Genomic DNA, 22,153 nt, shown 5'->3' on the forward strand with positions numbered 1-22,153 from the left:
ATATATGTGTTTTTTAATGTTTTTTTAACATCACTGCAAATTTTGGTTTCTGTGATTGAATTGAACTGGACAATCTGATCTTTTTCAGACCCTGATTCTCAGGATTTCAGTATAAGCGCTTAAGAAAAAGAAAATTGTATTTAAAAAGTTGATTTTAGTTTTCCTGCAGGCTGCTAAGCTTTGTAGTTATAAACAGGTGGGCCTTGGGTGGAAAAGGTTGAGAACCCCTGCACTACAGAGAACACACTTCAGTACAATTACTGTTTATTTGCTGAATTTAACATATTGGTTAACAATGATATATTTGTGTGGCATGTTTGTGTAGCGCTTCATGCGGCAGCACTCTCAGGCCATGTTTCCACTGTGCGGTTGTTGCTGGAAAAGGGAGCCATGGTGGACCCTCTGGATGTCATGAAACACACTCCCCTGTTCCGTGCCTGTGAGATGGGCCACCGTGATGTCATTCTTACACTCATTAAAGGTCTATATGTGTACTAAAACACAAATTGAGCAATTTGGTGGCTGTAGAGGTCACAGTTAAATGCATACCTTACCTAGTGATTCATGACCTCATTTCCTTGCCTCTACTTTTTTGTCTGCTTTATTGTTACCGTTCAAAATTTCATCATTTTCAATAATCTAAAACCAATTTGTTAAAGATACATGTATAAAATGATTCTATTATTGTGCTAGTTCTCCAAACTGTAAAAAAAGTCTTAGGCATAGCACTGTGTTAAAACTACCTACACCATGTGGAGGTTGTCCTTTACCCTGATAAGCTCTTGCTAAGAGCTGTTTACCTACTTCAAAGTCTTGCTATATTGTAGCCACTAAGATGGTGAACAATTTAAAGCTGCACTATGTAAGATTTTTTTTTTTTGTAAAAATGAAGGATTTAAAATTTAGAAACGTTCAAATTTCATTAGTGTTACGTCATACGCCTCTACATATTAACATCACACACACAGGCTCAGAAAGAAGTTCTGGCTCAGTGTTTAGGTCTCAAATGCATAATCATAAGTATACTCAAGAAATTATGATAAAAATTGTAAATATTTCACTTACACCCTCAGAAGACACGTCCTTCTCCAAGTTTTGGCTGAGTTCCATTTGAGTTCTCTTTGACTCAACAGATTCATCCATTCAGGGAAGGGGTCCAAATTCTACTTGAACCTGTTTCACTACATAAAATATCTGATTCATTTTATACCACATTATAGTATACTATTTATCAGTTTCCCTAAAAATCTTTCCAAAAAACTTGACATATTAAATAAGACATTTTAATATGTAGCTGATAGTATTTCAATCTACACTGTTATTATTGCATAAAACAACAGCAATTGTTAATATGACAAGTCATATTACAACAGTGACATTTTATTGTGTTATTTTGTTAAGGTTTCTGACAGTTTTACACTATCATGGCTTTGCAGAACAGTTGTTGTTAAATAATGACTCAAGGTATAAATATGTAAAGAAACACCAACATGTAAGGGTTAACGCCTGTGCCTGTGTCTTATTTTTCAGGTGGGGCGCGTGTTGACTTGGTGGACATAGATGGCCACTCTGCACTGCACTGGGCAGCGCTGGGCGGCAATGCGGAGGTGTGCGAGGTACTGATGGAGAACGGGATCAGTCCAAACTTGCAAGATCAGGCCGGCAGAACACCACTGCAGTGTGCTGCCTACGCCGGCTACATCAACTGCATGGCCCTGCTCATTCAACACAACGCTGACCCCAACATCCAGGACAAGGAGGTAGACCTCTGAGCCATGCACAAACACTGCAGACTAGTCTCTAGTAGTCAGCTTTCCTTGTCTGAAGGATTTAGAGCTTACTGCAAAAACAATACAGGGTGTCAAGAAATTCAGAGAGATGTAGATTTTATAACCGATTTCACAAAGCTTCACAAATGTAATATCTTCTGATATTTTTTTATTGAATTTTCTCAAAAATTCACGCTGCACACTCTTGTTTGACTGTGTTTGAGCATATTCTAACACACAAAATGCCTTTTCATTTCTAGTGAACGCCATACTTCAACCTGAAGAAAACATTAAAAATTAAACTTGGTTAGTTTTTACACATTTTGTTCCAATTTGAGATCATTTGAGGGAGAATTGGCTATGTTATTAGACTACGAAATGATGTCAGTTTTTTTGGGACACCCTGTATAACTAAAAAAAAATTCCAGTAGTACTTGTGAAGTATTGATAATCCAAAATAATATTCAGGCATAACAACAATGTGCAGTTACCCAAGTGTTTTTCAACACTCACTCTAACCTTAAACTTAACCACAGGCCAAAAGTTAACCATAACCCTTGTGCTAATCCTAACCCATGTCTTAGGCTGTCAATACAGAGTTTCATCAAATCAATTCAAGTAAATGACGATAAGCTATAGCACACTATCAAAATGTGATCCGTAATGCGCAATTGCTTTAAGGTACTTTGAGGTAGATCATAGTGAACAGATGATTTCTGTTTTTGTTTGGTAAGGGGAGGACTGCGCTACACTGGTCATGCAACAATGGTTATCTGGATGCTGTAAAGCTTCTTCTGGGATGTGGAGCTTTCCCCAACCATATGGAGCATACAGAAGAGAGGTAATACACAGCACTATGCTTACGCATGCACAGATTTATTATGTATTGCTCAGTGGCAAACCATGACTATTCAAGCTAGGCTCTTAGTTTGGGCCATAAATGTCAAAACATCTCTACAATAATGTTAATTTCTGCTAGTGTCCGATTCTACTAGTATTTCTAATAGTATGTTTGTCCTAAGCTAACACTGATGATTAAACACAGACATTTGAAGCTTGCAAAATACATTCCATATGCTTACTCAGAAGCTTGTAACAGACATTAACATATATTTTCCTTGTATGTGTCAATTTTACAGCAACTCTTTCAGTCCTTTTTTACTCCAAGAGCTGCCGTAGGGCTGCTGCTGTTTCTAACAAACAACTAAAACTTGGTTAGAATCCAACTCCCATTCACAGTTAGTGATTTTTTTTTCATAAAATTTACAGCCATTGAGGGCTAACAAAACAAAAATGCAGAGAAACAGAGAGACTGTAGTCTGTAATGAAGAACCAGAAAGTGCACCTACATGTTAAAAGGATCTGATAAAATGGACAATGAAGTGGCCGGTCAGTGTATATGTATCTGAGGCAAGTATATGATGATATGATTTAGCTATACATTTAGCACAGTGCTAATTGGTGGGCTATAAGCTTCCATTACTTGTCCCAGTACTTGCATTTGGGGTTAGAGGACAATTGTGAAAATTAGATTTTTGGCCAAACTATTCCTTTAGTGTATTGTAAAACATTATATGCAATAATGAAACGGTGCCCACATGGGGATGTGTGTATAGGTACACTCCTCTGGACTATGCTTTGCTGGGAGAGCATCAAGAGGTCACTCAGTTCCTGCTGGAGCACGGAGCCATGTCCATTGCTGCCATCCAGGACATTGCTGCCTCCACCATTCAGGCCCTCTACAAAGGCTACAAGGTCCGCCGAGCCTTCAGGGAGCGCAAAAACCTCCTCATGAGACATGAGCAGCTCCGCAAAGATGCAGCCAAGTGAGACCCGCACACATACACACAGACCTGGCAAGATTTAAAGAAATGCTTTAACCAGAAATCAAATTTAAATTTTATTATCCCTCAACCTAAGGACATGCTTGATGTCCAAAGGAGGGGGGAAACTTTGGGAGGAATTCAAACATAAAATTAGGTAAACAAAGTGCACCTGCAGTTACAGCTACCATATTGACATAAAAATATTTTGTGCATTTAGTGCAAATTTTATGAACTTCATATTGGTGGGTGAGGGTGGGGGAGATATGACTAAAAATTAATATCATGATACTTCAAAATTGAGCGGCACGGTGGCGCAGTGGGTAGCGCTGTCGCCTCACAGCAAGAAGGGCCTGGGTTTGATTCCTGGCCGGGTGACCAGGGTCATTTCTGTGTGGAGTGTATGTTCTCCCCGTGTCTGCGTGGGTTTCCTCCGGGTACTCCGGTTTCCTCCCACAGTCCAAAAACATGCAGTCAGGCCAATTGGACGTGCTAAATTGCCCCTAGGTGTGAGTGTGTGTGTGAATGTGTATGTCTGTCTGTCTGTCTGCCCTGCGATGGACTGGTGACCCGTCCAGGGTGTATCCTGCCTTCTGCCCAATGACAGCTGGGATAGGCTCCAGCACCCCACCGCGACCCAGAAGGATAACGGTTTAGATGATGGATGGATGGATGGATACTTCAAAATTTTCATGATACACAATATACATCACAATATTTAGTTTTTTTCTGAGATGTAATAGGTTGGAACAGACAAAATAGAGCATGTAGGGCCAAATATCAAATACTATAGTATTGCCTATAAACTTACAAGTACAGTTTTTTGTACTTGTAAGTTTTTTATTCAGTGTTTTACAAACTGTAAGTACTGATGATATCCACAATATTCTCTGAAAAGTATATTGTGATGTAATTTATTATGAAGTAGTTAATCAGACTGATGTTCGTAACATACAAACAAACTTAGTTTGTCACTCCTTGGAGTAAAAAGTTAAAGAAAAACAGAAACTATTGCTATGGGAAATTTTTGAAAAAGTATCTCTCAAATATATTCACAAATAATGAAGACTATACATTTTGTGACAGTCGCCCCCAAAAAAAAGTTTGCATAATTTCAAAAAGTGACACCGCCACCCCTCCACCGCCCCTTTGCACCAACGCTTATTGCGATCCAATATGTGGTGATTTGCCAAATCACTGTCTGTATCATCACGTTTGCCATATTTTCCTATTTCTCTCACATCAGTGGTGTTCACACTGTATGACAAACTGTTACCTATAGAAATGTGCAAAAGTACATTGCATAGCTAAATGCTTTAGAAGCAGCCATCTTCTTCACTTTTATTCTTTTTTTTGTACGTAATTTGGCTGAACCATCAGTTTAAGAGGACATGACAAAGGTTTTAGCTACATTTCAATTTGTAAAGGAGCGGAAAGAATGATGTGTTAAATGCTAGAACAGATAGTAGACTGCTTAACATGATTAATGGTTTGTATATATGGATATTGGATCGAGTTTAATATGCGAATATTTGCTCGGCGCATGCTCATTAATCTGCCTGTCTGATGCGCAGTATGATCAAGTGTTACCATCAATTTCTTACTGCCAATAGAGAGAGCAAGAGAGAGCGGTAGGGAGAGAGAGAAACTGATAGAAAGAGAGAGAGAGATTCTCTCCTATTAACTGGGTAGCGTTCAGCTGCTTCATGTGACATTTAGAATCTGTCAGCCTACAGGATGAATGAATACACACACACACACACACACACACACACACACACACAAAAATTTTCTCTTTCTACACACACACACACACACACACACACACACACACACACTACTGAGCACAGTCTCCAGCTTCTCTTTCAAAGGAATTAGCTCTCCATCATATAAAGCATCTGAAATTTTCGAAGTGTCGTTAAAGATAATTGAAGGGGTCATATCATGGAAAAACTATTTTTCCTTGCTTTCGTGTTCTGTGTAAAATTTCACCCTTCACTCTCCAGTCTAGTTCATGCATGGAAGCTAAGCTGCAACAACAGTCCTTTTTGGATTTGTGGTTATATGAATGTCACAGCCATGAATACATTTAAATATGGCCGCCCATTCAGTGATAAAGATTGCAGCAAATGACTCATTGCAGCCTTCCAAAGTATTGCAGTGAAGTAAATTTTTTCCAACGTATATAAGTATTTAACAGATTGACTGCTTTTTGATGAGTGTTAAAACAGGGCACTCAGTTCATATACATCAGTCTTACAAGCACAGTAACAATAACAGCTTGTTTAATTCTAAGATATAAGAGAGACTGAAAACATATAATGCATTATATGGCCAAAAGTATGTAGACAGCTATTGTGTATTATTGCGTTCAGGTGTTTAAGCCACACCCATGTGGCCGCAGGAATGTGCAATCTCCATAGACAAACACTGGCAGTAGAATGGGTCGTACTGAAGAGCTCAGTGACTTTAAACATGGCACTGTCATAGGATAGCACCTTTGCCACAAGTCGGTTCGTGAAATTTCCGCCCTGCTAGATCTGCCCCAGTCAACTGTAAGTGCTATTATTATGAAATGGAAGCATCAAGGAGCAACAACAGCTCATTCACAAAGTGACACACCATGCAAACTCACAAAGTGGAGCCACCAAGTGGTGTAGTACGTAGTACATAAAAATTGCCTATCCTCTGTTGCATCTGGAAGCAATATCAGCAGAAGAACTGTGTTTCAGGGCCTTCATGAAATGGGCTACTTTGGTCAAGCAGCTAAATACAAGCCTAAGAGTGTGTAAAGTATGCTGCTATCAGACTGTGGAGCAGTTGAAATGGGTTCTCTGAAGTGTTGAATCATATTTCACTATCTGGCAGTCTGATGGCAGTCTGGGTTTGCAGATGCCAGGAGAAAGCTACCTGCTGCAGTGCATAGTGTCAGCAGTAAAGTTCCTGTTCCAGCATGACTGTGCCCCTGTGCACAAAGCGAGGTTTATGAAGACGTGGTGTGCAGACACTGGAGAGGAGGAACGCCAGTGGTCTGCACAGAGCCCATTGAACACTTTTAGGATGACCTGGAACATTGTTTGTGAGGCAGGCCTTCATGTCCAACATCAGTGCCTGAACTCACAAATGCTCTGTTGACTAAACGGGCACAGATTCCCACAGATACCCACAGATACTCCAAAATCTTGTGGAAAGCCTTGCTATAAGACTGAAGACTGTCATAGCTGCAAAGAAGGGGGCAACTCTATATTTATATCCTTGGTTTTGAATTGGGATCTTCAACAATCTCATATAGATGTGTTGGTCAGGTGTCCACATATGTTTGGCCATGTAGTATAATTACTACCATTTTGATACCACACCAGCGTTATTAAGCTGACTTCAGGGCAAAAATACAAAATAAATATAGAATATGGTTGAATTTAGCATTAGCGTTATGCTTTAGGTTTGTAACATTTTTTTTACTTTTTAGAAGCATCTATCAAAAGTGGTGCATCAAGAATGGTTAAGGCAGAAGTAGGGGTTAGGTACAAGTTAGGTTTAGGGAAAAGGTAAAGATTATGCTTGGAATAGTAAAATAGTTTGGAACACTAACATTTAAGGCAGTGCTTGGTCCTCACAAGTATAATAAAAGTTGAGTGTGTGTGTGTGTGTTTATGTGAATATATGTATGTTTTCTGTTTAAACTGTTGATCGGAGGTTTCCATCTGTTTGTAGGAAGAGGGAAGAGGAGCGTCGGCGTGAGGCAGAACAGCAGCTTTCGTTGGCTGAAGCAGAACTGCAAGAACAGATGTCATTCGTGCAAGTGGGAGGCAAAAGACCATCACTGGTAGAGACAGAGCACAACATAGAGGTTCAGGAACCGGTGATGCCTAAAGGTCTCAAACCTAGAAAACCATCAAAAGTACATCATAGCCAAATCAGGACAGACAAAAAGCAAAAACATAAAGGTATGTAGTTTGCACACATTATGCTTATAGTACATGTGTAACTGTTGGTACATTTACATTCATAGTTAAAAGGAATCTTTCAATAAATGGAATATTTTCAATAAAACAGTTTGGTTACAGATTGATGTATAATCATTCTAATAGGCTAGTCCTGTGCAATTTCATAGGTTTCAAGTAATTCATAGGATGCTATGATTCAAAAAAAGACATTTTAGAATGATGAATGGAGCTGTAGATGATGCTAACATGACTGAAAGTGGTATGGTCGAAGTAGTGGGCAGTATGGCCAAAGATGTATATCATAGGAGAATTAATACTTGTGATGGTTTTGGTGTATATATCACAGTATATACTGTGTAGATTTTCAAATAATTTCATTTTTGGGTGTTTAAGTAAACCAATTTTGTAAGTTAACAGTGGCTTATTATACTGGAACATCCCTTCATTTTTTTAAGAGACATTTTAACAACTAATGTAAATCTAAAATAATATTATTGTGCAAAACAGTAAAAACAAAACTGAACAATACATAGATAAACCTATGTAAACATTGCATTCTAACATTAGCCAAGCAGGCCTGACAAAAAAAAAAAGAGTGCCAAATTTTGGTTCACATCTGAATTTTTACACTTTAAAAAAAAAAAAAACAATAAAGTTTGTAAGGTAAAACATCAAATCTTCTGTTTTTGTACTGTTTTCAATTTAATACAAATCAAATTGAATTTACTAATCACTGCTTTGTGTTTTAGTAATTCCAAACTTTTTAGCTGTGTTACACATATGTGATAAGACCATTTACATTTGCTTTTTCAGAGCACAGGCCAGAGACTGAAACACCAGAAACCCCTCACCTCTCAGTGACTCTAACCCCACCAGTAACCTCTCTGGGTGTAAAACACAGTTCAGACACAAAGACAGTGGTTTGTGAGTCTGAAGAGTGTATAACCAGGCGTGAGCGTCATTCTCCTGCTGGTTCCAGCAGGCCGGGCAGTGCCAGGCCAGCACACACAGGGTCCCAGTCAGCACCTGGACCCACAGAAACCACCCTAGCTCCCAGAAATACTGCCCACTCCAGACCCAGGACTTCGGGGAGTCACTCCAGAGCTTCTTCAGCAGCCTGTTCAAAAGCACCTCATACTGCATCCACCGAGAGCTCCACAGAAACCCACTCCAAACCTGTATCCAGAAGGAGCTGTTCAGCTGCAGCTGTCCAGCAACCCAGCAGCTTGGGTTTTACGGAGAAGCCATACAGGACCAAGAGACAGAAGGAGAGAAGGACTGATAAAGAGAAGGAGAAAGACACAGGGACTGAGAGAGAAGGAGAAAAAGTTGTGGAAAGAGATAAAAACAAAGGCACAAGACCTGAAACAGAGAAAGGGAGACGGAAAGAGAGTGAGAAAAAGAAACAAGTAGAAAAAGAAAGGGAACATAAGAGAAAAAGTCTCTACCAAAAGAATCAGGCAGCAAGGATAATACAGACAGCATGGAGGAGGTATGTTTTATTTACAAATTTTATATATCAACCATTTGTAAAGATTTAAAGGAATAGAGAAAAAAATCTAATTTATATCATTTTTTTTTATTTACACACACCCAAATTAAGTATATTAGACTTCACTAGTCTACTATGTTTGCTGTTTAAAATTTGCTTTGTTAATTTTGCACCGAAGCTACAAGGTGAATGTGGCTAACAAGTAAACAAAAGCCACCAATTTGCGTTGTACAAACAGTTATTAATTAATCTCAAATAGAGTTATTTATGTGGTTTACGACACTATATAAAATTGTTTGCAAAGACATCTGTCAAACTACATGTTCAGTTGATTTTCTAAGTGAAATTAAGTTAACTCATTCTCTTTGGGGAACAAACTTAAATATAGCATTTTTCTGCACATTTTAGTTAACAATTTCTGTTTATTTGCCAGGTTTGCCACGAAAAAAAAAATTCTAATTGCCATAACTTTTGTACATGGCTATTTTTTCCCCCAAAACTAAGGAAGCAAACTTTGGAGACCAAACATGTCTTGGCTGACTGACTACATTTAGAGTAAGGGGAACACTGTGAAAATGAAATTTTTCATGAAATATTCTTTCAGCGAAAGTTAGACAGTAGGAATTGATCCATAAAGAAACCTTACTTAAAGACAGAATTAAGACAGTATAGCTTAGACAAAGTATGAGTGTGGTTATGTGCCTGGTGCTGTGGATATACTCTTATAATGTGAGTGCCCATATGTTTCCCACATGTGCCCTCTTTAACTGTGGTCTGGCACCCTGCCCACCTGCACAACACTTTGGACGGGGTTTTAGCCGAGGAGGGGTCTGTCTGTGTATATGTGTATATTTGGTATATGGTTAAGTGGCTAAAAGTTTAAGCTGTTAGGCTAAGCTGTGCTTACTGATGGCTTTATCAAAACACTTCTTTAAGTACCCCTTGAGCACACCAGAAACAAAAATATGCCCCCACACAATTGATTAGAACAAACAGTTTATCACCAAATACATGTTAAACCATAAATCGAACAATAGCAGTGCTAAGGAGAACATAGTGGAGCTGATTATGCTAGTGGTAGTGTAGCAGGGTTAAAATTTAACATGTTGGATTCTTTCTGTCACTCCAACACCAGCCACTCACTCAACTTCACTCACTCAGATTTGAGTCTTTATGCTCTAAATTTGCAGAGGCTGAACCTGAATTCTCTAACATAAGCGGAAATGGCAGTCCTCTGCTTTTTTTCTGGAAAAGCACAAGGCCTAATTTGGTAAATCTATTTAGACCTTGTAAGTTCTGAGCCAAGCTTGACGCCAGCACAGTCTGGATATTTGTTGGCTTGCCAGTTAATCAAATGTGTGCTACTTTGTCCGGCTTCAGTTCATTTTTCTTGTATAAAACAATGGAAACTGCTATCAGTAAAGCTGATTTGACATGAGTAAGCCTGCTTTGGCTAGCTAAGTAAAGTCTTGGAGATTCAGCAGTTGTTTAGATTGTCAATAAAGTATTTATGATGGGCCAAGGTCTGAGAAATGACACTCCATGCTATTTTCAGTTATTTTACTTATTTTAAAAGAACAGTATACAGGGATGTATTAGTCGATTATCATATACTTCTTCTACAATATTTAATCTTTTCATATCGTTTCTGTTTGATGATGTAAGAAAATGAGTAACATTATCTGTCCACTATGTCCTCAAAATAGCAATCTGTTCAGGGTATTCAGTATTTCCTCTGCTTACTCCCATTCACCCCTGGGGAGGGTCTCTGGTTGCGGATTGTCTACTTCTTGGACAGCTCTACACATCATATTTGACAGTTTATTAAATAGATGTGGAACATAAATCCAATAGCATTGTAATTGTAATCTGCACCATTATTTATCTATTTTTAGCTAAAAGCTAACTGCTAACTGATGTCCAGACATCTCAAACAAGTCATTAGCATTAGTGTAGGTAGCACATTTAGGTCTGTAACTTTTGGTATATAAACTCACCGAGCACTTTATTAGGAACACTATACTAATACTGGGTAGAGCCTTCCTTTGCTCTCAAAACAGCCAGAATTCTTCGTGGCATGAATTCCACAAGATGTTGGAAACATGCCTTTGAGATTCTTGTCCGTGTTGACATGAATGCAACAGCTCTTGATTTTTCAGGTGCACTTTCATGCTGCAAATTACCTGTTTTACCACATCCCAAAGGTATTCTGTTGGATTCAGATCTGGAGAGTGGGAAGGCCTCTGAAGAACACTGGACTCATTGTCATGTTCATGGAACCAGTTTGAGACAACCGTTGCTTTGTGACATGGTGCATAATTATGCTGGAAGTTGCCATTAGAAGATGGGTAAAATGTGACCATGGCAGGAAGGTGCACATGGTCAGCAACATTACTCATATAGGCTGTGGTGTTCAAGCAATGATTGATTGGTATTAACGGGTCCAAACTGTGCCAAGAAAACATTCCCCACACCCTTACACCACCTCCATCAGCCTGGACTGTTGACACAAGGCAGGTTGGATTTGTGGATTTATGCTACTGGTGCCAAATTCTAACCCTGCCATCTGTATGCCTCAGCAGAAATCAAGATTCATCAGACCAGGGTACATTTTTTCCAGTCTTCAACTGTCTAGTTTTGGTGAGCCTGTGCTCACTGCAGCCTCAGTTTTCTGTTTCTTGGCTGACAGAAGTGGAACCCACGTGGTCTTCTGCTGTTGTAGCCCATCCATCTCGAGGTTCGACTTGTTGTGCATTCTGAGATTTTCTGTTCACCACAATTGAGTGGTTATCTGAGGTGCCGTAGCATTTCTGTCAGCTCGAACCAGTCTGGCAATTCTCCCTTGACCCCCCTTTTATTAAGATGCCGTTTGCGTCTGCATAACAGCCGCTCATTGGATGTTTTTGCCTTATTGCACCATTCTAAGTAAACTCTAGACACTATTTTGCATGAAAATCCCAGGAGATCAGCAGTTTCATTAATACTCAAACAAGCCCATCTGGCACCAACAATCATGCCATGGTCAGAATCACAGAGACCACATTTTTTCCCTATTCTGATGGTTGACGTGAACAATACCTGAATCTGTTCGTCAGTATCTGCATAATTATATGCACTGCACTGCTGCCACATTATGGGTTGATTAGATAATTGCATGAATGAATAGGTGTACAGGTGTTCCTAAAAAGTGCTAGGTGAGTGTAAGCATTTAATTAAAAGTACATACAAGTATAAAACTAAGCTGCTATGTGGCACCCCATGAAAAGCTTTTTCATGCGTGTAAACTTTGTACTGTGGGAACACATTGAATTAATAACAATTTACATAATCATTTTGTTGTTGTTATGAAAAGTTTTTATGTTGTGACTTTAACAAAACAAAAACAAAGAGACAAACAAGTGGGCAACAGACAATCAAAACAAAACAAGGGACAGATACAGGTTTTCATATGCATATTAAACATAAGACTACAATAATGACATTTAAAAACGATTTTATTGGTGAATCACCATTGGCATTGTACAACCGAAAAAATTCCAAAAAAGTTGCGACACTGTGCAAAATGTAAATGAAAACGTGCAAATCATTTAAACTCTGTATTTGTTTGAAAATATTACAAAGACAACATATCAAATGTTGAAATTGGGTTTCTGTTTACTGTTTTTTGAAAAAGATATGCCCATTTTGATTTTAATGGTAGCAACACATTCCAAAAAAGTTGGGACGGGGCAACAAAAGACTGGTAAAGTTGTGTAATGCTAAAAAAAACAGTAGTCAACCAGTACTAGCTAGCCATGATCTTTGGGCACTCAGGTGGCACTGCATTAAAAACAGACATGATTCTGTAGTGGAAATCACTTGCATGGACTCAGGAACACTTCTGAAGACCAGTGTCTGTGAACACAGTTTATCACTGCATCCTTAAATGCAAGTTAAAACTCTGCTATGCAAAGAAGAAATCATATATAAATAGGACCCAGAAACACAGGTGAAATCATATATCAAGTAAGAATTGGAAAACATTTCACTTTCTAAACTACAGCAATTGGTCTCCTCAGTTCCCAAACGCTCACAGAGTTTTGTTAATAGAAGGCTTGATGCGACACAGTGGTAAACATGCCCCTGTCCCAACTTTTTTGGAACGTGTTGCTGTCATCAAATTCTAAATGTGCATATATTTTTCAAAAAACAGCAAAATTTTTGTTTTAGCATTTGATATGTTGTCTTTGTACTATTTTTTTTTAAAATAAATATAGTGTTTAAATGATATGCACATCATTGCATTTTGTTTTCATTTACATTTTGCACAGCATCCTAACTTTTTTGGAAATGGGGTTGTAGTTTAGTCCAAGACTAGGCTTAATTCATGTCAAAACAAGAGCGCATAGCCCAGATTCAGTCCACTGTGTTACTTGCTTTGCAGAATGACTACATTTGTATTTGTTGATGCGCTTGTGTGGGCAAAGTTTTCTTAAATTTGTCCCCCTATTCTTTTTTTCAGGTCCTCTGTTCAGAGACGCCTGAGGGAAGTGCTATGTGGAGGTGTAAAAAGGGCAGAGCCTGCAGAGGTCATTGCCATTCTGATTCAGATTTTATGGGACCAACCAGTCCGTATTGATCTCACTGACCAGAAAACCATTTCTGTAGTGCAGTCACCGTCTATCAAGGCTGCGGGGAAGAAAAGCTCAGTGCTACAAAATATCTATGGTGAGTCTCCGTATGTGGTCAGTATCACAGTATGTATGCTGAATCAAGATGTGAATCCTTACATCAGAATATCTATGATTAAGTATTTATTTGTTTAGAGATAATATCAGTGGATGCGTTCTTTGATAGAAAAAATACTAGCAAAGAAGGAGCACTTGTTCTTGCTCTATTAAAAAAGAATGTTAAATAATTGATCATGCACTGAAAGTACTCTTGTCTCTCACCTCAGAATTTAAAGAACTTCACATACTTGCTACAAGCCAATGCTTATGTATTTCATGAAAAATTTAATCGCCAATTCCTTGCAGTGAGGTTATGTCAGAGTAATTTAGCCAGTGGTCTGTTGGGCACTTTGTAGCTGGACAAAATGAACTTGAAGTTAATCAGTGGTCACATGATGCTGATGACTTTGGTATGAGAATGATGACCTTGGTGAAAAGAGGGGACCAAAAGAAAAATTTGTATTTTTTAAAATATCCTTTTTGAATATACAGTTCATTTCCGACAACAGTCTTTTTCAATATAGAAGTTATTTAAGAAAAGCAACCAGTATTGTTTGCCAAAGCATTTTTGGTCTATTTTCCTATGCCACAGGCAAATTCTTCTTCAATTCTTGAGAAATTACTGCAAGTAATCTATATAGTTAAAATCATTTTTTAAAATTTGGATGTTTATGACACAAATATTGCAAATATTACCAGAATACAGGCAAGCGATAATGACAAGGAATTTAGCATACTGTTGTCAAACACTGAGCCACCCACAGTCAGGCAATGCTGTGTTTTTTTTTTAAATAATTGTCTGACCTGTCACTGAGGCTATCTGACCTATTTCCTATATTACACATTGTGTGACCCTTTGTCCCTCCTCTGTTGTCCATGAGTGACTTGAGTTCCAGCTTTTTTTTTTTTTCCTATGATCTATACCATTTCAAATTATTTAATTTAGGGCACCTGAATAAAGAAATTGAATAGAAAACAGTATTAATTTGCATGAATGTTTAATTTATATGTCAAAATATTTGTAGCCTCTAATAATAATACTAATAACAGTTTAAACAAAGCAGTAGCATCTGCCTTTGAACTGGTGAGTGCAAATGATTATTAGACACGACAGAACAGATCAAATGTGGATGTCATTCTGCTGAGCTACAAAATGTGCATACAAACTCATCTTCAGCAAGATAGCTGAAATGTTGCTTAATTCTAGCTAATGATTGCTACAGCTAGCGCTAACATGACTACACCAATGCTAGCTTGTCAGTATCTTTATAATGAAAATCTAAGTAAATTATATATATATAATATATATATAATTATATATATATATATAATATATATATAATTATATGTAAATTATATACTTAATATCTTATGTAATAAGTTAAAGAAGGCCTTTTGACCCAGGTCTAGGGGGTCTTCTAACCCTAACGGTCTAAATTTACACTTTCACTGCAAAAAGTACAAAAAATCTAAATATATCATGTAGTACTTTATGGAAAACATTTGAGTGGAAAAACACAGCAAAATAACGCCCCAAAGCACACATACTTATCAATCAAAGAAGCTGCTGGTGTTCTAAAAACAATGGATTGGCCACCTCAGAGTCTAGACCTCAGTATCATAGTAAGTGTGAACTACTTGGATTGTGAGAAGCACAAAATGTAATCTTCTAAGGCTGAACTTTGGTGATGTGGAAAACTATACCCGCAGACTTCTTTGAAAAACTGAAAGTAGGTCTCCTGAAAATGATGGTAGCTATTCTATAATCTGAACAATTTGATTTTTTTCTGAAAAAATGGAGAACTTGTACTTTAAAATTAAATAAATGAAAGGGTGGTGTCTGACTTTCTACCATATAATTGCTCATAAGTCAGGACATTACTCATTTTGCGAAGAGTAGGAATATGATGCTTAATGAAAAATCTCTGCCCTGTGTACTGTGCTAAAGAGCATGTGTAGGTTGATTTCTGAGACCAATCTTTAGACGTTCCATAAATACAGTCCAGGTGTTGCATTTTGATGCAGCATTCCACCATCTTATAATCTCACACACTTTCATATCAGTAGATAAGGTAGAGTTTCGACCCAGTTAATGCAACTGACCTTCACAGACATGAACAGGTGATGATGGCTGAGCAAGGTAGAGACACACACACACTTTCTCTCTGCCCCTCTTCCCTGACAGTCGCTCTGCTTTGAAAAGTTCATCGCTGTCAGATGGAATGTCGAGCTGTCTTCTTGTGCACACACACCTTCCCAGTCTAGCACAACTCTAACGCTCAGTCAAATTGGGAACACACACATACACAAACATGGATCTTCTTCTGTATTTGCATAATGCCTCACAAGTGTGCCACATGTAAGTGCATTTGCGTAAGACCTTTTTTATATGGCCCCATATCTGGACTTTATCCTATACAGGTGGAGCCCAGGCCAAAAGGGGGCGCTCTCTCAGAACCGTGTCTGCTCTTAATACACACAGCCAGAGTCAACTATTGCTGGACCTATCACTCAAGACCAACAAACAACGTGAGTGGAAATTTACATAAGTACACAAGTACACAAAATATAACAGTCTCTGTTTTCAAGCAACTGTGGCGATGAGTTTTCTTCCTAAAGTAGTCTTTGCCAGTTCCACCCACAAGCTTGGTCTCCCCCAGTTACATGATGCTACCAAGCTGCGAGGTAAAAGGCTAGCACATGCTTTCTCTGAGAAATGTGTATTGCCACTGCATCTTTTCAAACTGAACATCATTGGATAGTGCATCACATTTGGAGGAGAATGCTAACAGCCAATGCTGTTATGTCAGCTGTGTTATGTGTAATGAATATGAATATCTGATGAAGCTGACAGGTTTATTGCTATTATTGATGGAGAAGATGTAATAGAAGTAACCAGCAAGATCTGAGGTTTAACAGTATTTATGAATTTGGGCTCACTATTTCCTGAACAACAGGTTGCCCTTTTTTGTGTTATAACTACTTAATAGTAATTTGTAAGATTGTTATGACTGAATGAATGACCTTTCATAAACTCCATGTAAACCATTCACAAACCCTTCATAAGGGTTGTATTATTGTAAAGTGGTACTGGTTATCTGCATAGCCAAAACAGTTAAAATGCCCATTTTTGCTGCCCAGATGTCATTGTGGCTGATAATGAGGCTCATTCTTTTCTCACTATCTATATCATTTTTTGAAACAGCTTCATTTGATGTGAATATGTTATGACTTACAGGCTTTCTGTGTATGTTTGTTCTCCCCTCAGTGAGCGGTATGGAGTGTGTGCACGTGCTGGACTCTTTGAGCCAAGCCAAGCAGTTTTCCTATCACTTACGGCCTCAGAGTACCAGCAGCCAGAGCAGTCACAACAGAACCAAGGAATGAAAGACCCTCCCCCATCGTACACACATCACACAGTGTACCCAGTAACTGGACTACATACACTAAACATATACACAAAACGACTGAGCAACCCATTACCACATTCCGCTACTACAAACTGAAACCAACAACTGACATGCAAACATTAAACCCACAAAATGATCCTGAAAATCATACATACCTGCTTATTTATATATCTGGGACAGGAAACAGGTTCTTGGGCCGGATGTTGAAGGACAGACCTCAATGTTATGTCAAGTTACCTAAACCCTTTACAAATTGCAAAAGCAGACATTTGAACAAGAACTGTGATGCACTTTTATTTAAAACTGTAATGAAAAAATAGCTTTCAGTACTCCATGTTTCCAGCTACTGTTATAGAATGTATCAACTGTTAATCATTAATCACAATTTTGATATCACAGAAGGCTGCGATATGCAAATAAGTTAACTGTGTGCTGTGAACATCCTGACCAAACACAATTCAGTTCCACAATTCCACAAGGTATCCAACAGTATTGATTCACCACTGCATTTGTAATATAAAGTACTGTGCAAAAGTCAGAGCCCACCTTTCATTTAATTAATTTCAAAACAGCAGAGTTATTCATTTTTCAGGAGACATTTCTGACAATATAAGCCACTTGCATAAGGAATGGGAAGGTCATAGAAAAGTAACTGAAAAAAAAACAGGAATTCCTAAAACTCAAAAAGCGCCACAGTCACCAACAATTAAACAGTACTTGAAGCATTCACCTTTGAGGAGATCAAGCTCCACTCTTGCTTCAGATCTGAAAAAATCCACAGGAGTTTCTGTTCATCCTTCCACTGTGAGAAGACAACTCAACACTACGGGTCTGAAAGGATGTGTAGTTGTCAAGAAGTGGTTACTGAGAAAAGGAAATAGATAAAAGAGGAAAATTTGCAAATCTAAACAAAGAAGCTGCTGGTGTTCTCAGAACAACTGGACTGAACAGCCCAGAGTCCAGACCTCAACATCACTGAATGTGTTTAGGTTTGGAGAAATATCCCTAAAGATATATTTGGAAACTGAAAACAAGTCTCCCAAAAACAAATGGAAGCTATAATAAAGGCAAAGGACACACTAAACACTGTTTTATAGATGTATGTAAATAAAGTTGTTGAGGCTTCTGTTTAATTTTCTGTGAGACGTTTTCTGTTTTTGTTCCCGACAATGAAAAATGAATAACTTGTACATAGAAATTAAAAAGTAAAGGGTGGTCTCTGATTTCTGCACAATAAAATATTGCAAGGTGTATCGCAATCACAGTATGGAGCAATGGACAAGTAAGCTATGCACCCAGTCATCCAGCTATTAAATTTTTAAATTGCATGTGCAAACAGACATATACTGATCACATTTTCAGTGTTACTCTTAACCAACTGAGACTAAGATGGAACATGGCCAGCATCCAGATTTCTATGCCAAACCTCTGTTGCCACTGACGACCACATAGGTTAAAGGTTAAGCCCACAAACACAGCATATGCATGAGATAACCTTTCGTTCTGTCATCGTCAGGTTATACACCTGTCCTAGAGGTGACATACTCCTGATATAACAAGTCCACCTGCATGGGAGCGCTCACTACACACCAAGATGCTAAAACACGACCTGCAGGCTATGCATACAATTGGAAACAGGCGGAATATAATAACCACCAGTGGAAGTCACGCCAGTTTCTTGCTCTACAATAGATACTTCGCAAAACCTTTTTTTTAAATTTAATATTTGAAATTGCATGCAGCCTTGCTTGTATCTTGGCTCCATGTTCACTGAGAACACAAAATGTGTCTCATATGTTTTATTTATATCTTTAATTCTATTTACACATATTGTTCACATTTTCATTCTGTGCCCTTATTTATTCTACATATGCTTCTTTTTTGTTTATCGTCTTTTTATTATTCGAGGACAGGTACTGCATTTTAAGAGCTTTTTGTAATGTTGGTTTTTCATATGTGCCATAATGGTGAATGATATACAAGGATAAGTACAGACTTTTAAAGGAATACTCCAGCAGGATTCAATCTAATCTCCATATGTTGCATCTGTATCATACTGTCAGTTACCACAGACAAGCGTTTTTACATGTGTTCCTGTACATAGTAAAGGGATTGAAGACCTGTTGACTGAAAACATAGTAGAAGTCAATCACTTATAATATAAAAAAAACTGACATGAAAAAGAGGCCTAAAGACCCAAATAGAATACAGGACATTCAAAAATACAATCCATATGGTTGCCAGGAGTGGAATTGACTTGAGGGTACTTAATAATATAATAATAAAAATAAATACATGAAAAACATGACCCACATTTACAATAGAATGCTTCAGCTTCACCTGGGCATTGACTTAAATTGTATATGTGTTTTTTATATTATTGTCTATGGTTATCATACATTGGAGTATTTTTAAGAGCTTTTTATCATGTTGGTTTTCCCAATACTGCCTTTTAAAAGAATACTCCAGTAGTATTCAACAGGATCTCTATATGTTGCTTCTTGTATGGACATAGACAATAATTTTGACGTTTCCCTGTACATAATAAATGGACTGAAATATTGACTCAAAAAGGTGCTAAAGCATTTGCCCATTCGCTTCTCTTATTAAAAAAAACTGACACGAAAAAGGCTTAAAGACCCAAACAGGATACAAGATATTCTGGAGAAACACTATCCATATGGTCACATTTGATGGCTTGACAGCACATAATAATAATCATAAACTTGAAATGCACATATAATAGAAGGCTTCATATATACAAAAAGAGAACTCAGAACTGCTAATAGAATGGATCACTCTAGGGCAGCTGCACATGAGTCTAAGATACCCAATGCCCAATGTCCGCTAGAGGGTTATAAAGCCCCCCTGCGCTGGGCTGTGGAGCAGTGGAACTGCATTCTCTAAAGTGATGGAGCAACATTCATTACCTTTTGGGATGAGTTGGAGTGATCCAGATCTAATCCTCGAACATTAGTGTTTGACCTCACAAATGCTCTTGTGGCTGAATGCAAACAAATCCTCACAGCAGTGTACCAACATTTAGAGTAACGCCTTCCCAGAAGACTGCAGCAAAGGGAGATGGGCAGGTGTCTAAAAACTTTTGGACATACAGTGTGCATGTTGTAAATGTGTTTCGAGACAGCTTTGCTGTTCTGTTTCTAAGCACAGGTAAATTATCTGTGGTAATTAAACATTAGGGCATTTCTTTAAGAGCTTATTATCAGGTTGATTTTCCAGATGTGTGTCATAAGGGTGCCCAATACACATGGATGTGTACAACATTTTGTGGTCTTTTTCTATTGGCCATTTTTTGACATACATGCCATAGTGAAACAGTGCAAGATACCTCATACTGGACGTAAAGGAAAGGAACCGTTGGTGTTTGAGCTGGAAGCTTTGTAGGCCTTCAGCAAAGCAGCCACCATGGATAATATGAAAGGCTCAGTCACTCACAACACTTCCACAAGACCAAAAACATGCCACTTCATCAACCTCATAACAGTTTTAAGGTTTTCATCTGGTCAATAAACATTTCTAGTCAGTCTACAGCAACCCCCTTAAAGCAACCATTTTTTTTGTCATTGTATACTCTGAGGATCATTAAAAGGAAACTGCTGGGAAGGTTTGGTCGTTGAGCTGTTGCTAAGCAATCATTAGCACGTCGCTTGTGTATTACTATTTTAACCTGTATGAGTAAACACTTATTTTTTTGCTAATAAAGAAAAAAAGAAAGAAATCAGGAACGCTGTATTGAAGTAATTATCACAACAGGTTTATTTTTTTTCCCTATGTTTAAAAAAAATGTGAAAATCAGAAGAGTAGAATAAAGAGACTGAGAGGAAAAACACTGAATCCCAGTGCTGCTTAGTAGATGTCCCTGGTGGCCATGTTGGCTCGGTGAGTGGACATGGTCACACTGTAGCAGTAAAGCAGGTCGGTCAGCCACTGCTCCCGAGTCTCACCGCCAGAGAAGCGCTGTGAAAAACACACAACACCATTTCAGACACTGAATTCAGTTCAATTACTACAATTTTTGTGCAATTTTTGTAATGTATTTAAATTTGTTGTTTAAAGTGGGATGTTTTGGTGCAGTTAGCTCTGATTAAGGTTGATTTAGACTTCCATAAACATATCCGAAAAAAGATAGAGATGCAGAGAAGGGCTTTAAAAGTAATCACAGCAAACAAAAGATGCAGCACCTTAAGTCTCAACTACATATTTTGTGAGTCTACGGTGCAGTGCGTGAAGCAAATGCTAATTAGTTGAGCAGGGAACTGGTGTTGGAGTTGTGTCCAAGATTCAAAACCATATGATAAAAACATTAATAAAAACCTTGCTAAAAATATTGCTAAAATGTAGAGATGTAACGATACACAAATTGCACAATACATATTGTCATTTTTGCATCACAATGTGATACATTTTCAATGCAGAATTACAAAAGAAACTTTCGTTTTGGTTCTGTTTTTTTTGGTAATTCCTTTTTTTTTTTGAATTCCCAATGTCCCAAAAACAACACTGATTGTTAAAGGGACAACTACAATAAGTATTTTGTTTCAAAAATAATATAACCAAAGTGCAAGATAAATATTTTGGTAAGCATGTATTTTTATGGCTCATAATAATAAAAGCAAACAAAAAAATGTGTAGACTATAAGGCTACATCTCTAAATGGGCTTTATAATGTCAGTAACTTGCATTTCTGCGTGTGAAAGAAGGAATCTTCTAACATGGCTCAACTGCAGATTCCAGGATTCTCTACAACCAAGTAGTGGTGCAAATTGGAAGCTATACGGATTGAGCTATTTCTTTTGCCAGTTCAGGAGCAGCTGTTTAAATTCTGTGCGAAGAAGTAGCCGCTGCGTCTTGTGTATTCTCCTCGAGGCTGAAGTTGGCTTCCTGTTTGCCAACTTGTTATTCAGATTTTCCGTTCCACCTTAAATGGGCCATCAACAACATGTAACTGCTGTGTGATTGAAAGTGGAATGGAAAATTAAAAA

At 38.0% G+C, this 22,153-nt stretch overlaps 2 protein-coding genes across 8 annotated transcripts in view; one reads left to right on the forward strand and one right to left on the reverse strand.

Moving 5' to 3' along the window:
• The window catches only part of invs (inversin), a 61,493-nt gene extending 40,585 nt beyond the window's left edge, over window positions 1-20,908 (forward strand). For 3 of the 4 annotated variants that reach the window (XM_036558031.1, XM_036558030.1, XM_036558032.1), the window contains exons 10-18: window positions 326-481; window positions 1,531-1,760; window positions 2,504-2,610; window positions 3,386-3,595; window positions 7,307-7,539; window positions 8,353-9,031; window positions 13,533-13,738; window positions 16,162-16,269; window positions 17,009-20,908. In XM_036558031.1, the coding sequence (XP_036413924.1) occupies window positions 326-481; window positions 1,531-1,760; window positions 2,504-2,610; window positions 3,386-3,595; window positions 7,307-7,539; window positions 8,353-9,031; window positions 13,533-13,738; window positions 16,162-16,269; window positions 17,009-17,127 (2,048 nt within the window). In that variant the 3' untranslated portion in view covers window positions 17,128-20,908. The remainder of the gene's footprint in view (window positions 1-325; window positions 482-1,530; window positions 1,761-2,503; window positions 2,611-3,385; window positions 3,596-7,306; window positions 7,540-8,352; window positions 9,032-13,532; window positions 13,739-16,161; window positions 16,270-17,008) is intronic. The other variant, XM_036558033.1, reaches the window with a different exon arrangement.
• tex10 (testis expressed 10) overlaps window positions 20,904-22,153 on the reverse strand; it is a 64,283-nt gene continuing 63,033 nt past the window's right edge. For 3 of the 4 annotated variants that reach the window (XM_036558037.1, XM_036558034.1, XM_036558036.1), the window contains exon 16: window positions 21,018-21,128. In XM_036558037.1, the coding sequence (XP_036413930.1) occupies window positions 21,018-21,128 (111 nt within the window). Of the gene's footprint in view, window positions 21,129-22,153 lie in introns of all 4 variants that reach the window. The other variant, XM_036558035.1, reaches the window with a different exon arrangement.

The sequence above is a fragment of the Colossoma macropomum genome, unplaced genomic scaffold (assembly GCF_904425465.1).
Source record: "Colossoma macropomum unplaced genomic scaffold, Colossoma_macropomum, whole genome shotgun sequence".
Classification (NCBI taxonomy): domain Eukaryota; kingdom Metazoa; phylum Chordata; class Actinopteri; order Characiformes; family Serrasalmidae; genus Colossoma; species Colossoma macropomum.